The sequence below is a fragment of the Curcuma longa genome, chromosome 21 (genome assembly GCF_044706935.1).
Source record: "Curcuma longa cultivar G26 ecotype Majalengka, Jawa Barat chromosome 21, ITB_CL_G26_1.1, whole genome shotgun sequence".
In the NCBI taxonomy this organism is placed as follows: domain Eukaryota; kingdom Viridiplantae; phylum Streptophyta; class Magnoliopsida; order Zingiberales; family Zingiberaceae; genus Curcuma; species Curcuma longa.
The window spans coordinates 2,633,749-2,649,318 of record NC_133881.1 but is presented as its reverse complement, the minus strand read 5'-3'; the positions used below and the strand labels follow the sequence as shown (position 1 = coordinate 2,649,318).

General features: G+C 39.0%; 3 protein-coding genes across 3 annotated transcripts; 1 reads left to right on the top strand and 2 right to left on the bottom strand.

Moving 5' to 3' along the window:
• Positions 1 to 509: 509 nt before the first annotated feature.
• LOC141814779 (calcium-dependent protein kinase 3-like) lies at positions 510 to 5,628 on the bottom strand. The gene is made up of 7 exons (XM_074702729.1): positions 4,882 to 5,628; positions 3,303 to 3,446; positions 2,998 to 3,150; positions 2,645 to 2,760; positions 2,390 to 2,557; positions 975 to 1,205; positions 510 to 899 (listed from the first exon to the last, which is right to left on the bottom strand). Exons 1-7 carry the CDS (start codon positions 5,555 to 5,557, stop codon positions 813 to 815), a joined length of 1,575 nt encoding a protein of 524 aa, XP_074558830.1. The 5' UTR covers positions 5,558 to 5,628; the 3' UTR covers positions 510 to 812.
• A 3,519-nt stretch (positions 5,629 to 9,147) lies between these two features.
• Positions 9,148 to 11,472, bottom strand: LOC141815018 (gibberellin 2-beta-dioxygenase 1). The gene is made up of 2 exons (XM_074702978.1): positions 10,587 to 11,472; positions 9,148 to 9,650 (listed from the first exon to the last, which is right to left on the bottom strand). The coding sequence occupies exons 1-2, from the start codon at positions 11,469 to 11,471 to the stop codon at positions 9,348 to 9,350; spliced, it is 1,188 nt and encodes a 395-aa protein (XP_074559079.1). The 5' UTR covers position 11,472; the 3' UTR covers positions 9,148 to 9,347.
• A 1,295-nt stretch (positions 11,473 to 12,767) lies between these two features.
• Positions 12,768 to 15,117, top strand: LOC141815062 (protein trichome birefringence-like 28). The gene is made up of 5 exons (XM_074703026.1): positions 12,768 to 13,284; positions 13,352 to 13,523; positions 13,600 to 13,799; positions 13,932 to 14,087; positions 14,670 to 15,117. The coding sequence occupies exons 1-5, from the start codon at positions 12,809 to 12,811 to the stop codon at positions 15,025 to 15,027; spliced, it is 1,362 nt and encodes a 453-aa protein (XP_074559127.1). The 5' UTR covers positions 12,768 to 12,808; the 3' UTR covers positions 15,028 to 15,117.
• The last annotated feature ends 453 nt before the right edge of the window (positions 15,118 to 15,570 follow it).

Sequence of the window (15,570 nt, the reverse complement as noted above, 5' to 3'; positions counted from 1 at the left end):
TTAATTAGAGGTGTGATCGAATAAAGCCGAACAAAGAGGCTCAAACTCGAACTTAGTTCGTTTTCCGTGAGCTCGAGCTCGACTCGAATTTGATTCAAATTTTAATTCTTAAACTCGAATTTGACTCGTAATGAAATTAAAAAATTCACAAACGACTTAAACTCGAATAAAAAATGACTCATTTAAAAAATAAACAAGCTTAATGTGTGTATATATATATATATAATAATCTTTTAACAAATATGTTTGTAAATTTACAAATCAAATACTGTTAAATTCAAACTAAACACGATAATATTTTTGAATTTAAAATCAAACTTGAACTTGACTCGTTAGCTTAATTGAATGAACTTTTATTCAAACTGAAACCCGAATAATTCGCACGTGACTTAGCTCATTTACACCCCTAAAATTAATGATATATACACTATGAGACACAAAGAAATTAAAAAAAAAAGAAAAAAAAGGTTTTATAGTTGTTGAGCATGTATCTCAACCAAGATGAAACAAGCACAAGGAAAAGCATGGCACCTTCTTTCTATCATTATTAAGAAAACAGCATGTGTGGCATCTTCGTTTGGCTTATTGAACAAACCCCATAATGTACAGCATTTTTTGTGCAGCTGATACACCAAATTTTGCCACAAAGCAAGCAAATGGCCTACTACCATGGTAGTGGAAGAACTACTTACAGAGTGAGCAGATCCTCCGAGATGAACCGAGCCCACTGCAAATAATTATGATATGGCATCGAATGTGAAATGTCGTTACCGAAACTTGAGCATCTATGATTCATTAGGCTGATCTTCTCCTCATTTTGAATATCGTCTCGAAGCGTTCCTCCGATCAGTTACAGTCTTCATCATTGCCACGAACTCATCGTAACCTATTCGTCCATCCTATGTGCAAAGGTTCTCAGTTTTAGTTAGGAACGAGGTGAAATATTCATAACAAGAGAAGCATGAGATGGCTACCTCATCGGTATCGACTTCTTCGAAAATGTCATTTGCCACTTCCTTGTTACCATAAGTTCCGTCTTCTGCTAGGGCCTCGCGAAGTTCCTCGAGTTCAATAAAGCCATTGCCATCTTTGTCAAAATAGGAGAAGGCCTTTCTGAGATGCTCATCATTTAGTACTCTTTGCGAGTGAAGAAAAATTGCTACGAAATCTGCAAAACCTACGGTACCCTTTCGGTCGGCATTGACCTGATTGGTACATTTGAATGATCAGATTCTGCAACATGTTGTTATCCGTTAAGCAAGAAGACAATCAAGCAAACCAAATGAATCCACCTATTTGGAGATTAAGGTACATAGGAGCATCTTGCGAATCACTGAGTACATAGAGTAGCTATACATACGATAAGACCCACCAGAACACTGGCTCTTCAACATAACAATTACAAGCAACAAGCAGAGTACATTAGTATGATGAGATCTAACCATTAAATCCAATTTCTCCTAAAATTAACAGGCTGAATTTAAGGTTTGGTGCTCATCAAGAACTTTCGGTAAGAAGAAACTGGTAAGGTTTCATTGAGTCAAATGAACAAGATTCCCCTAATTTTCCAATTCCAATGAGCGTTGGTGCATCAATATGATTAGTATATTAAGCATAAAAGGGTGAAAAAGGCAGAGAATAAGAACTTTAAAAATGTCTTCAACCTTCAGACAAGAAGCATTAGAAAAAAGCATGGTACTCTTCTATTTCACTACTGTCCTAATTTTTTTCTAAGTTATCAGTATCCAGGAAAAGAAAAGTGAAAAGTATAGATTATTATCTTCACAACATTTTTCTAAAATAATCAAACAATGAAGGAACTGATTCCTGATGACTTTTATGAAAAGAAACTCATGTCACAGTTTTGGACGTGGCACTGCTTGGTTCACAATTTGCTGAAAGACATTAAATTACGTGTGTTACTAAACTGAATTCTATATACTTTTATTAATTTCAAGCATTTTTCTTGAACTAGCAGACTGATTCAGCATACACAGTAGCAGGGAAACAAATATTTAGTTAAAATGATTTTTTGATAAAACAAAAAAAAGTTTGTTTCTCCATTATCTGCACTGTCAGACCAGGAGAGAAAGAGTTTAGCCAATCTTGATTAATTGGCTGATCCAGGTAAATTTGAAAGCAAGTCCAAAATTGTAACAGAGCAAACTAATAGATACTTATATCTCTCCTAGGAGGATTCCCTACACTTACCTGATCTCTGAACTTTTATGCATAGTTCATTAGGTTTAAGCCAAAACATATGTGCCAGGAACTACTACCAATACAATCAAACTAGTTTTTAACAACGTCCCTGCCTACTCGGTCCATTTTGGTTTAAATTCATCAAAATAGAACTCAGAATTCAACTGCATGTGTGGAAAATACTTACAGATTCAATCAGCATCTGTATTTGGGAGTCGGCAAAGTGTGAACCAAACTTAGCAAGCCCAGCTTTGAGTTTATCATGGGAAACAACACTGTCACTGTCAATGTCGATTATCTTAAACATCTCCTTAACATCTTCGACTTCTTCAATGGACAAGTTATCAGCAATAACCTAATCAATTGTTGACCATAATTAAGATATACTAAGGCTATATATACTACTGGGAATATTTGACTGCATGAATATTTTGCAACAAACCCTCAAAGCTCTCCTTTTGAATCTGTTCATACTTGAGAAGTGCTCAAGCCTCGACTTGATAACATCACCAAGAGGTACATCTGGAATTTTCTTAGCATCTTGAAGCCAGGGATGCTCTGAATTTAGACAACAATATGTCAGTCTACCAAGGGGAAAAAAATTCTAATTAATTCCTATGATAAGTGATTCCTAATGGGAATAACTTGTGCATTCTTCTCATACCTTGTAGGAAATCATAAAAGCAGAGGATATAAACCGAAAAAGAATATGACAAATTATCATCATGATTTTGGAAGGATAGTCAAACAAATATCAGCAATCCCTTCAATAACAAGGGATGAGATATATCATACCGAGAACTTGTTTTGCAGTTAAACGTAGCTTGGGATCAGGTTCCATCATCCGTCGAACTAAATCCTTGGCACTTTCAGAAACATTTGGCCATGGTTCGCGCTCAAAATCTATAACTCCTCGAAGAATGTCTTGTGCAACCCCTTGTTGGGTTTCTAAAATTTATATAAATTAGACTTTTCAGAAAATCTATAAACAGACCTAACAACGTAAGAATTTTGCTCGAAAAAGACAATAAATCACAGAATTGCAGGAATAGCAGAAGTTAGCAGTCATCAAATTTCTGGTTTCATTTATTCCTGCTTACCAGCCCAAAATGGAGGAACTCCACAAAGTAGGATATAAAGAATCACTCCAGCGCTCCAAATATCAATTTCTGGTCCATAATTTCGCTTTAGAACTTCAGGAGCCATGTAATATGGGCTTCCAACGATCTCAGAAAACCTTTCTCCTGGAAAAGAGAGAAAATTTAAAAAAAGTTTCATGAAATAGTTTTCTTTAAAAAAGAATACATGTGATTCTTGATGCAAAAAAAAACAAAACAAAACAAGCTTTCATAATTATCACAAACAATTAATAACTTTCAGTTTAATGGATTATGAGGAAAGGTCTACAAATTATAGTTCCTAGTAATAATCAGGACTGATAACTTCATAACACAATAGAACATATAAGTATTCTGCAGTTGGAGTTTACATAATAATTACCACCAAACATGCAGAGAGCAATTAATTATGTTAAATAACCACCAAAAAGAACACATAAATTTTAATACAGTAAACTTAACTTCCAAGCATAGTTTAGCCAACATCCCCATCGTGTGCCTCATTCTTTATGTTTTTACACTCTTACATTTCCTTACTGACCACTTAGGATTATCCTTAATCGCTTACAAGTTATATATGTATAACCTTGCCAATTATACTTATATCTTTGTATATGATTTTTTTCATTTTAGTGTGTGTTGGTGATGATTTATACTGAATAAATGAAGACAGTAACAGTAACTGCCATAAAGCCTAGAATTTTGAAGGGAAGAAGTTCACTTCCTCTATGTGGTTCATCAAACTGAAGCTATCTCAAGAGCCTTTAACAGAATGCCCATTTAACAATCTCATATAAAACCATCATAACATTGCAACCAATCTTGGAAGGAAGAAGCAGCAAACATAAATTAAAGCACTTCAGAACCTGCAAAAGGATGTGATTCCCAATATACAGGATCCTAGAACAGGGCTGATTATGCAACTACGAAGGCAATAATCCATCAAGAAACACCAAACAATCAAGAAAAAGTGGAAAGATGTGTCAGTTTTGAAATATGCTGAATAGGAAAGAGGAACTGATAGATTCACTTCCCGCCAATCGGTGTGTGTTCCATATCCAGTGGTCCTAATTTAGATACTCCTTATAAACTTGAAAAAAAAAAAAAAGATAGAAGATAAATAAATTCGCTCATGCTCATGAAACTTATATCACATGATAGGAAGAGTTAACGAAACATTGAGAGTTAAGCCTAGACAGTAATCTACAATGACCTCTATCTTTCTACATTGAAAATTAGCCATCTTTCCTCATGTTATGATGTTAATCCAATCAGGCAGTTCTCGTATGCCAATCTACAAGACATTTAGCACTAGGAAAAAAAAATCTTAGTGAACTTAAAATCATCCAATTCAATCCAACAACAGAAATTTCTTGATACGAGCATGTGAACCAGGTTTGACTTTCGTGAAGCACTTGAGCACTGACATGGATCGAAACAGTTGGTTAACAGCTCGAAGAGATGATGACAGCGTCTACAGAAGTAGGAAACTGGATGACCAAGATTTACTTGGTAATTTGCTAGACGCACAGGGATTAAATGGAGAGATAGACTAACTAACCCGGCTTGAAGAATATAGACAGCCCAAAGTCTATGGCTTTGAGCGGCGAGTTCTCCTTGTCGTCAACGAACAAAAAGTTCTCCGGCTTGAGATCGCGGTGCATCACACCATGCTTGTGGCACAGCTGCACAGTCTCAACGATCGTCCTAATGACGGAAGCCGCCGCACGCTCCGAGTAATATCGCCTGGCCACAATCCGATCGAAGAGCTCCCCGCCCTCGCAGAGATCCATCACCAGATGCACTGCGCGGTCGTCCTCGCGCACCTCCCGTAGGCCGACGATGCAGGGGCTCCTGGGGACGTGCCGCATTACGGCGACCTCCCTCCGGACGTCCTCCACGTCCACCATCGTCCGCAGCTTGCGCTTCTGGATGGTCTTGCAGGCGAACCGCTCCTTGGTGTCCCGATCCACGCAGAGGTAGGTGACACCGGACTCGCCCCGGCCGAGGACGCGCCCGAGCGCATACTTGTCCTCGATCGCTCCGCCCGACTTGGCGTCGCTGCCGATGACGGTCATCCACTTGTGGTTAATTCCACGGCCGAAGCCGAAGCCTCCGCCTCCGCCGCCGCCGCCGCCGAAATGATGGTGGTTAGAAAAGGCGGAGTGATCGGAGTGGGGGTGGGCGGGGACGTCGTCCAGAGCGAGGAAAGTCGGCGACCGGCGGTGGTTCCCCATCCGGCGGCCGGATCCAACCCTAATCACCGCCAGGCTCGATCGGCTGCCACATCAAGGGGATGAAATCGAAGACGAGAGAGATAAATAAAAAATGGATTTTGAGAAGGCGATGGGTTAGGTTGCGTTCTGTTGCGGGGAAAGCGACGGCGAACACTTGAGATTTAGGCAAGCGCACTTGGTCGGCGAGGGCGTAAGAACAGTGCGGGTAAAGAAGACTGCGAGCTGCTCGATTTTGACTTTGGGCTCCCTAAATAATGCAGTAAATATTGCTAGATTTTTTCCGATTTGGGCAAAAAAAATCTAAAACAAAAAATTTGGATCGTACATGTCTAATATATATAATTTTATCTTATTTTCATCTTTAAATGAGACAAAATTAAATAAAATATGCATTTTTTTGTACCATCCGCAACTTTATTTCCATTACATGATATCAATTTTATAGAATAAAATAAAGTTACTTATCAGTTATTTATAATAATTTAATAATTCAACGATTCCTATTATATTACAAGTGTCGGCATGAAAACAAAAGGAAAGCGTGCTTTTTAAATAAAGCGTTCAAAATAGGACACGTCAACGGCGAATCCCCACCTTACCCTTTTTAATGATTAAGCTAGTGCCCGTTTCCTTCCTGTGGATTTCACATTTTATTTTAATTAAATGATGAAATTTCACTTCCCCACCCCCGGAATTTGAGAAATAACACTTTTATCCTACCTAAGTCCCTCTAACTGTAATGGAATCCAAACTTGTATAAATAAGTAAAGTCAAGTCAAATTTTATAGTATCCAAATTTATTTGATAAAATAATCAAATTGAATTGTTAAAATGATTATTTAAGTTTAAATTTAATTTGATTTTTTTTTATGAACTTGAATTTGATTGAAACTTAAATTTAATTCATTTAGATATTATCGAATTATCAAGTTTATTTAATTATTTAAATTTTTTATATTTTAAATATATTTGATTGATTATTAAATTTAATAATATAAATTTTATTTATTTATTTTAAATATTTTATTATTTATTTAATATGTTAATACAAATTTTATTAATAAATATTATTTATGAATATTATTCACGAATCACTTGTTTCCTTTTATCGCTTCCCACTTATTTATAAAATTAAAATCTATTAAAATGACTGACTTAGTTTCAGAGGGGATATGTCATGCAATTGAGATCATTTAATGAAATTGAAAAGGAAGTATACTATTGTCGACACGTGGTCCTTAAAAATATAATTGCGCAAAGTATATATATATATATATATATATATATATATATATATATATATATATATATACAGCAAGCATGATTGAGAGGCATCTCTCACCTCATTAGATGCTTAAGATGCTCCAATAAGAAAAGGAAGTACAAATCCAGTAAGAAAATTAAGACAAAAAAAAATAAAAATAGGAGTACAATTCTTGTAACAAGTATAATCATAACGGGATAACCAAAACGTTCTTTTATCAATAATAAAAATAAAAAAGCATCCTTTTATTGTCCATATTTTTTATAGCAATTTTCTGATATTGCCTGCTTGGAAACTAAATATACCTTTGAATCAGTAAAGTTTGCAAGTAACCAAGGGAAACCCACTAACTTGTAAAAAAGATTCCAGTAGGTGGAATTGGATGAATTAATCTGACGTTTTATGCTTGGACCAATAATTCAGTGGTTCTTCTTCAAGTTTCCACCAATTCCATTTCCATGTAGCTGAGGGTGAGTTTGGTAGACGACAACCATCTCACAAAGTGGTCAACTCTCAGGTAGGACCAATGAGGTGAAGTGGAAGGGGCCCTGGCAACTGTGGTTGGTTCTCTGTAGTACCTGCCAAGGACAGGTTTGGCAGCATTCGTCTGAGTGCTTGCTCTAAATGAAGTTGATTTTTCAAAGTTCTTGTATGAATCTATTACTATCAAAATTAGGAGTTATTTGCAATTGAATCTGAAAGTTTCAAAGTTCTTGTTATGAAATCATATCATGGACATAGCAATAACAAGGGGAAATTTTTCTAATGGAATTATACTTACAGCTTCAACGAGATGGGGGATGGCCATCCATAGTCTCTGTCAATTGTTGTCAGTCCTCATCCCAAATAACTTCATTCCTACACGAATGCAAGAGAGATTAGAACAAATTAAAGCCTCAATAATTGAGCATATAAATGCGTTTAGTCTCCATGACTTTTCTTGGTCACCAGAGCCAACCACATTACAAAAACCTAAATCAGTTACAAGTCAATTTATTAATCAATCCGACTCATTGTAATTTCCTCCTAAATTGCGATAAGCAAATCAGCCCAGGACAAGCAGAGAAGCAGGCACACCGTGGCAGCCCAGCAGATGCTAGATATTATACACATCATTTCTCAAGCTTTCACAAATGAATATAAATATAGTTCAATTTATAGTTTAGCTACCGGCCTTGTGAGCTAGACAAACTGTTTCATATAGACATATTTTATTATTATGAAAACTAAACTTTGTTTATTTGTTATATTCTCTACTAAGCAAACACAAGAATTTAAATAAAACATCTATTCATTCTACAAACTAAACTAGTGAATGACTTTTCCTATTCTATTTCTGAATTCTGAATTCGATTTCCTAGCAATATTTATTGCAATCCTTATCATCCCGTTTGGTGAACGAATTCACCATCAGTGACAAAACAATGCAAATCTTAAGTTTCACAATGTTACTTCTTGGCTGCTTCTCACTCACACAAATCAACTTATCAGCAACCAGCAAGTCCCCCGTACCAACTACCAAGTCCTAAACCACACTATTTACCAGAACTGAATTTTCAGATCTATTCATAACCCAAGAAAATAACTAAAAATTTAAAAAATAATTACAGGCGGCATCTAATTGGCTGCAGTTATACAGAATGAAGAGGCAAAGTGACAATTACTAATCGGGTACCATGATTCATCTTTGTCTACCTTCCCATGGTTCTGGTGATGAGTCTTGCGGCTAAACCTCCTGCTCCAATTAATCCTGCTGCAAATCCAAGTTATTCACTCCGACAATAACAAAACAATACAAAGTTTCATTAATTACCATAAGTGGTAGGGCACAAGAATGCTGGAATGAAATGAAGCAAGCGTCCAACCACATTCTTGAGCCACACACTCTCAGAAGCTCACATGGTTAATGAATTGGTCTGAAGAACTAATTCCAAAATTAAAAAATGTACATACAAGTGTTTCGACTTCACAGTACGCATCAGAGTCAAGATTCTATTTGATAGATATAAAAAAAATTTTAAATTCCTTACTACACAAATTTTAATCTAGTCCAACTCCCAAAATCTACCTGGATCTGCAACCTACTACCTGGATCTTGAATGGCAGAGGGAGAGGATTAATTTAGATAAAGACCGTTTATATCCTAGAAACAGCCTGTATAAACTGTGCAACAGAGTTATCGAATAGATAAAGACAGTCTATATCTAAATTTAATCCTGGATTAAAAAAAAACTGAACTAGAAACACTCTCTAATATTGTCAGTGTTAATAAAACTGACCTACCAAGTTCCACATCAGTGTTAATAAAACAACAACAACAACAAAGTGATCGTGAAGTACTAAAAAAACTGGCATTCCCCAACTTTTTCCCCTCACAATGATACAGAGGAATCCACATGCACTCAAATGTTTGAAAATTGTGACAAGCCAAGCAACAAGGGAATTTTTAACATTTGCAACAATTCCAAACAACCTGACAACTACATAAATTTGCAGACCATGAAGAAAGATTGGGATGGTATTGAATCAAATCCGGTACCTCAGCAGTGGGTCTTTAACGGGGAGGCGTTCATTGTACACTCTCCAAGCATACTCTTCCAAGCAGAAGCCATGGAACTTTCTTCTACCATTGTCACTGACATTATCCCCACCATCGTCATCAAAACTACACTCCTCTGCGGACGGCACAAGCGGAGAGATGATGCAGTCGAGTTGCAAAGTCAGGAGCAGTGTCAAAGATATGCAGCTGGAATCATCGCTGCCATTGAACGGCACGGAAGTTGGTTGAGGCCTACTCCTCACCTTCTTGAATTTACCATTGCTCCAGACCTGCCAAAACCCAGAAGCCCTCACATTTGAGTGAAGCCGGATTTCAAACCCAAGATCTTGTCAACAACTTTCAAGGAACCCTTAACCGACTGTGCTAGTTGGCATCCTCAACCAAATACCAAGTTGTTACACAGATATTAGGAAATTTGATCCATGTATATTTGCATTTTTATAGGTTTAACTGATTTTTTTGAGTGTAAGTATCAGTTTTGGTTGTGCCAACAACTAAGCAAGAAATGCATAGTTTGAATATCATTTGAGTTTGAACTAAACAAACATCTTAATTTGTTGATCTATAGATATACATTCAAAATCATTGAAGACAATCTAGGCTCTTAATGGTATGCAACTTATATATAGTACTAGAATTATTGGAATGGACTAACTAATAGTTACCATTTTTAACGGGGCTAAACTGCCACATCTTCTACAAGAAAAGTTCATATCTCATTTCCCTTGGTTTGCCTACTTAGTAAATCGAAGCATAGCTTATGCACACTCAAAAGTGGAGCTCCAAGATATTCATCACATTTAAGATTCAAACTCTAAAATCCTCTTATTGTTCCTCTTAATGCTTTACTGGCTCATATCTTATTGTCGACAGTAAGATAAGTTAGATAAAGTGTACGGGCTCTAGCCTCTAAATTTATTGTTCTCGGACAATAAATCTAAACTGCATGCTGTAAGACTGTTGCATCTCATATGTGGAGACAAACTCAAAAAATGCAATGGTACTGCAACTGAGCTGCCAAATGAATAGTGAATTCACTACAAAAAAAATAATATCATTCACTCTAATCATGAATAATTTTTCAAGTAATATAGTTGGACAAAGAATTTCTTGCTACGACGATCTATTGGAGTGCCTATCTAAATGCATTCAAATACATTTTCAATTTCAATGTGCTTCCTTGTTATGAAGAAGTAAGAACTCACCTCTGCAATGTCACCAAGCGTGACCAGGATGGAATCAGGAACGGGAGTGATGGAGATCAGCTCCCCTGAATCACCAATGGCACGATACGGTTTCTTCCACCGTCTCATCTCATACTGAAGTCCTACAACATACGGATAGCACTTGCTCTTCGCCATCTGAGGATCAAATCTAGCAGTATTTGTATCCTTTCCATGCGAAGAGACCCACAACAAACACCTTGGCTTGTAGATCTCCTTCTGAAAAGGGTTTCCGCAAAACCCCCCTTCCACGGAGGACAGCATCTCTACGACTGCAAAGCCCACCTTCTGCAAGCATTCGCCAAACTCTCGCAAAGCCGGAAGAGAAGATAGCACATCTCCCTCCCCGTTTCCACTCGCATCCAACACCAAAACACGATCTCGCCCATCGCGGCCGATGCTATCCCCATCGCCGTCATCGAAATCCTCGTTGTGAAAGCCGATAGATGCCATATTGTCGACGGAGATCGAGTGGGAATAGAAGAGGGACTCTGATTCGTCTAGGGCGGAGGCGGCGAGGTCACCATCGACGCCATGGCCAGCGAGATGGAAAAACCCGAAATCGGATGCGACGGAGAGGAGGAGGTCGCTTTCTGGCGCCTGATCGAAAGGTACGACCGGGGGACACGGTTCGATCAGTCTCCCACGAGGGGGCGAGGGTTGGGAGAGGGCGGGGGGCACGAGGAGCTGGTGGAGAAGGCGGGAGAAAGAGGCGTCGGCGTCCGATTGGAAGGAGTTGGCGAGAGAGTGATTGGACGGCGTCGGTGGAGGGGGCGACGGGACGGTCCCTCGGACGAGTCCGTGGTGGCGGTCGGTGTCGGCGGCGGAGGAGGAGGCGGAAACGGTGGCGGTGGAGGAGGAAGGCATTTGGAGGGAAAAAAGGTCAGACTTTTGGGAGTGATGTGTTTTCTCGTTTGTGTCGGAGAGCACTCGCAATTTATTAATAAACGGTGAGCCTCGGTAAGCTTACTCGCGGAACAAGTTAAGAAAATACATATAAAAGAAATTTAATTTTATTATTTCATATTTCAAAAATATGATATTATATTTAAAAGAACATGAATGTCGTGGTGTATAATATTTGCATTTATTGAATTTTAATTAAAAATTAATTAAGGAATAATAATTGTTTAATTTAGTATCAGGGATTTTAAATTAATCAAAAGCTAAAATTTTATTTAATTTTATACAATGGAAGCGAGCAATTGTTGATAATTATTAACTATATGATTAATGAGTTTGTCCTGTTTCCTAAGACAAAGTAAAGTGCCGTGCACTGAGATATGCAATTTGTCTCCTAACAACTCCCGCGTTATCAACGCAAATTAATGCGTTTGCTTGTTAAGGATGGAACTAAATTAACACTCAATCATTAAGCTCTCATTTTTTATATTATATAATTTACTCACCCATCCATCATCATTTGTTAATGTGTCATAAAAATTTAATTTTTAATTCTCACATAAAAGAAATAAAAATTTTAAAATATATATAATTTTAATAAGAGATATTTATGGATTACTCATACATAAGTAAGTAAGATAATAAAATTATATATATATATAGATAAATGATAAATTATACATCTTATGCTACACACTTTGTGAGTGTCTAGTATAATTTCAATATAAGTGGACTTATGGTTGATGATGTATAACAATTAAAAGCCAAGGTGAGTTATTTTAGAATTTATAAAAAAATAATATTTTCCTATTTTTTTTCAAAAAAAAAAAGTAAAATGGCCACATTTCCAACAAACATATCAATTAGAACATTAAAGTAATTAATAATGAGCCTTTAATGATAAGTTATGCATAACTATTAATGTAACTTCTATTTGTTAGATAATAATATCACTAAAATAATAACAACAATCGATTATTTATCTTGTAGTTGAAAATTTTTGACTAAACATTTTCTCACGTCTATAATTTTCTTTAAGAACCCATTATTATTATTATTATTATTATTATTTGCTGATTTTATCAGATTTTAGAAAACTAAGGATTTGAAAAGAGTCAATAGTCAAAAGAATGTCAAAAGTGCGCAAGAATTGCTGACCAATAAAAAGCAAACACGTCGACAATTTTTGAAGCCCAATTGAAAGCTCCCGTAGCCTTTATTTTACTTGTAAAAGCGGAGGAAGAGACACAGAGGAGCTTCTTTACTCTTTCGCCTCCCGAGCCCCTTCCTCCTCTCTCGCCATGCATCTCCCTCGCCGGAAATCGCCGTTCGGGTCGCCGTCGGATGCCTCGCTGGCGGTGGGGAAGCAGGCCGGTCCGTACACCAGGAAAGGCACCAACTTTTCCATCTACGTCCTCGTCTTCGCCATCTTCCTTCTCGCCCTGGTAATGTACCGCGAGGACCTCAGGGCCATGGCAGAGAGTTCGCTGTCGACTTCCCAACCGCAAGAAGACGCCTCTGCGGCCTTCCCCGGAGGGTCCATCTCCCGACGTCCGCCGGAAATCGCCGCCACGAACGCGACCGTTTCGGCGGTGGCCGGGTTGGAAAAGTGCGACCTCGCCCGCGGCGAGTGGGTTTTCGACGACGCGGATTTCCCGATGTACCGGGAGGAGCAGTGCCAGTACCTGTCGCAACAGATGTCCTGCTCGCGGAACGGCCGCCCGGAGGCAATGTACCAGAAGTGGCGGTGGCAGCCCGTCGGGTGCTCCTTGCCCAAGTCGGCACTCGAAACCCTAGTCCGCGTCGAATTTTATCGCCTAAAATGTTCGATTTGGTTTTGCTAGATTCGACGCGAGGATGATGCTGGAGTGGCTGAAGGGGAAGAGGATGGTGTTCATCGGCGACTCCATGAATCGGAATCAATGGGAGTCCTTTGTCTGCCTGATGCAGACGGTGGTGCCGCCGGAGGCGAGGGATCGCCGGGTCGACGGCTCCCGAATCATCTTTACAATCAAGGTACCATCTTCTACGCCGATTTGGATCGATTCGTGCATCGATTAGCTCGCGTCGGTGAACGCTGGAACCAATTCAGGAACACGGCGCCTCCATCGAGTTCTACTGGGCGCCTTTCCTTGTGGAGTCGAACTCCGACGACCCCAACATCCACAACATCGCAGTGCGGATCATCAACACCGAGGCCATCGAGAAGCACGCCGTCCACTGGAAGGGGGCGGATGTCCTGGTCTTCAACACCTACATCTGGTGGATGAACACCTTCGAGACGCGAGTCTTGTGAGTACTACTACTACTACTAGTATCCAATTCCCCACCGACGCCATGAATGCTGAACTGTTGCTAGGATCAGAATCACTCGATTTCTTACCATCTCGATCGAATTCTCATCGATTTGGTTTGACGAAGCAGGCGTCCGGGGGCACAGAACTGGACGGAGCACGATATGATTGTGAGATATCAAGCGTATGACAGAGTTCTGAGGACGTTGACAAATTGGCTGGATCTCAACGTTGACCCCATTAAGACGTCCGTCTTCTTCATGAGCATGTCTCCTACCCACAGCAAGTAAGCAAATCCCACAAAGCTTCCTTCATGGCGATTTCTTCTTCTCACACAATTTTCACTCGCAATCAAAATTAAGTATTTTGCGTGTGCTCAGTCGCTGAAGCATAGGCTTTTGGCTTGTCGCTTACTTGCATCGTGGTTTTCAGTTTCATGCTGTTTTTGGTATCAATTTGCTTTCTTCCACGCAACCCTAATTTCAGCATACGCCTTCCATGTTTCAGCACTTGAATGAACTAAAATCCAGTAGACATGATTGCAGCAGTCTTGCAGACCTGCTTCCACGCACTTTCCACCACTGCACCTCTTTTTTCCTTTCCTTTTTTTAAGTTTATTGGGTTCTTCTCCTCCATTGATTACCACCAAGGTCTGTTCCCATTCCTAAAATAAAAAAAAACAGAGACTTTAACCCCTTTATTAAAGAAGCCCCTTCAATTATTGACAGCGAGAAGCCAAATTCTGGGGTTGCTTTCTGACGTGATCGAATGCTTCCAAGTTGCTCCTTTCTTTTCTATGCAAACCATGCTTATCAAGACGTTGCAGCTTTCAACTTTGATGCCAAGATGTCATTTTTATTTGGTGCAGGAGCTCGGACTGGGGCAACCCGGTGGGGATCAAGTGCGCCAAGGAGAGGCTTCCGATCACCGACATGACCGGCGTCTCCGTGGGCACCGACATGAACATCTTCGAGTTGGCGAAGAAGGCGCTGAGCTCGCCGGCGCTCCGAGTGCCGGTCACCTTCGTCGACATCACGGCCATGTCAGAGCGGCGCAAGGACGCGCACACGTCCGTGTTCACGGTGCGCCAGGGGGCGCCGCTGACGCCGGAACAGCAGGCGAAGCCGGCTGAGTTTGCCGACTGCATCCACTGGTGCCTCCCTGGCGTGCCGGATACCTGGAACCAACTCCTCTTCGTCCACCTCCTCTCCCGCCGCCGCTACTGACCCCACCCCCACATAACCTTTACAAAATTTAATTTTTAGTTAAAAATCAGTAAATTTTTTTCTTTTTATAGGTAAATTATTAATTAAGTGTAAAAATGTGAACTATATTTCCAATGTATCTCACAGTGCTCAATTGTTTTTTCAATCTAGATATTTAATTCTTTAAATAATAAAATGATCCATCTAATCTTATAAACAAATTTTATTAATTATTAAAATAAATTTGAGAAATAAGGACATGGGATTCTGACAATATCTACGTGAAAATTAAACTTTCCTTAAATAAGAATTTATTTTGTCTTACATCTTAGCCTCAATTTCTTTAGCAAAACAGATGGAATTCACAATGATTGACTTCATAATGGGAGATAAATCGAAAAATTGAAATTCCTCATTGGTCAGTAAATCAGAAAATGCATGCACCGACCAATCCAGACAGATTGGTTCCACGATCCTTTGATTGCGCTTCCCATTTGGAAAAAATTTTTTATAAATACGCCGTAGTTGAGGATTGAATCGTAGATGCATAGGTGACAACCTGAA

What these genes read in the sequence shown, in the direction of transcription:
- LOC141814779 (XM_074702729.1), bottom strand. Translation starts at nt 5,557, where the DNA reads ATGGGGAACCACCGCCGGTCGCCGACTTTCCTCGCTCTGGACGACGTC. An exon ending in TCAAAAGGAGAGCTTTGAGG is followed by an intron (nt 2,558 to 2,644) that starts GTTTGTTGCAAA and finishes ACAATTGATTAG; the next exon opens with GTTATTGCTGATAACTTGTC. An exon ending in TACAGATGCTGATTGAATCT is followed by an intron (nt 1,206 to 2,389) that starts GTAAGTATTTTC and finishes TGTACCAATCAG; the next exon opens with GTCAATGCCGACCGAAAGGG.
- LOC141815018 (XM_074702978.1), bottom strand. Translation starts at nt 11,471, where the DNA reads ATGCCTTCCTCCTCCACCGCCACCGTTTCCGCCTCCTCCTCCGCCGCC. An exon ending in CGCTTGGTGACATTGCAGAG is followed by an intron (nt 9,651 to 10,586) that starts GTGAGTTCTTAC and finishes GGGTTTTGGCAG; the next exon opens with GTCTGGAGCAATGGTAAATT.
- LOC141815062 (XM_074703026.1), top strand. Translation starts at nt 12,809, where the DNA reads ATGCATCTCCCTCGCCGGAAATCGCCGTTCGGGTCGCCGTCGGATGCC. An exon ending in GAATCATCTTTACAATCAAG is followed by an intron (nt 13,524 to 13,599) that starts GTACCATCTTCT and finishes GAACCAATTCAG; the next exon opens with GAACACGGCGCCTCCATCGA. An exon ending in ATGTCTCCTACCCACAGCAA is followed by an intron (nt 14,088 to 14,669) that starts GTAAGCAAATCC and finishes TATTTGGTGCAG; the next exon opens with GAGCTCGGACTGGGGCAACC.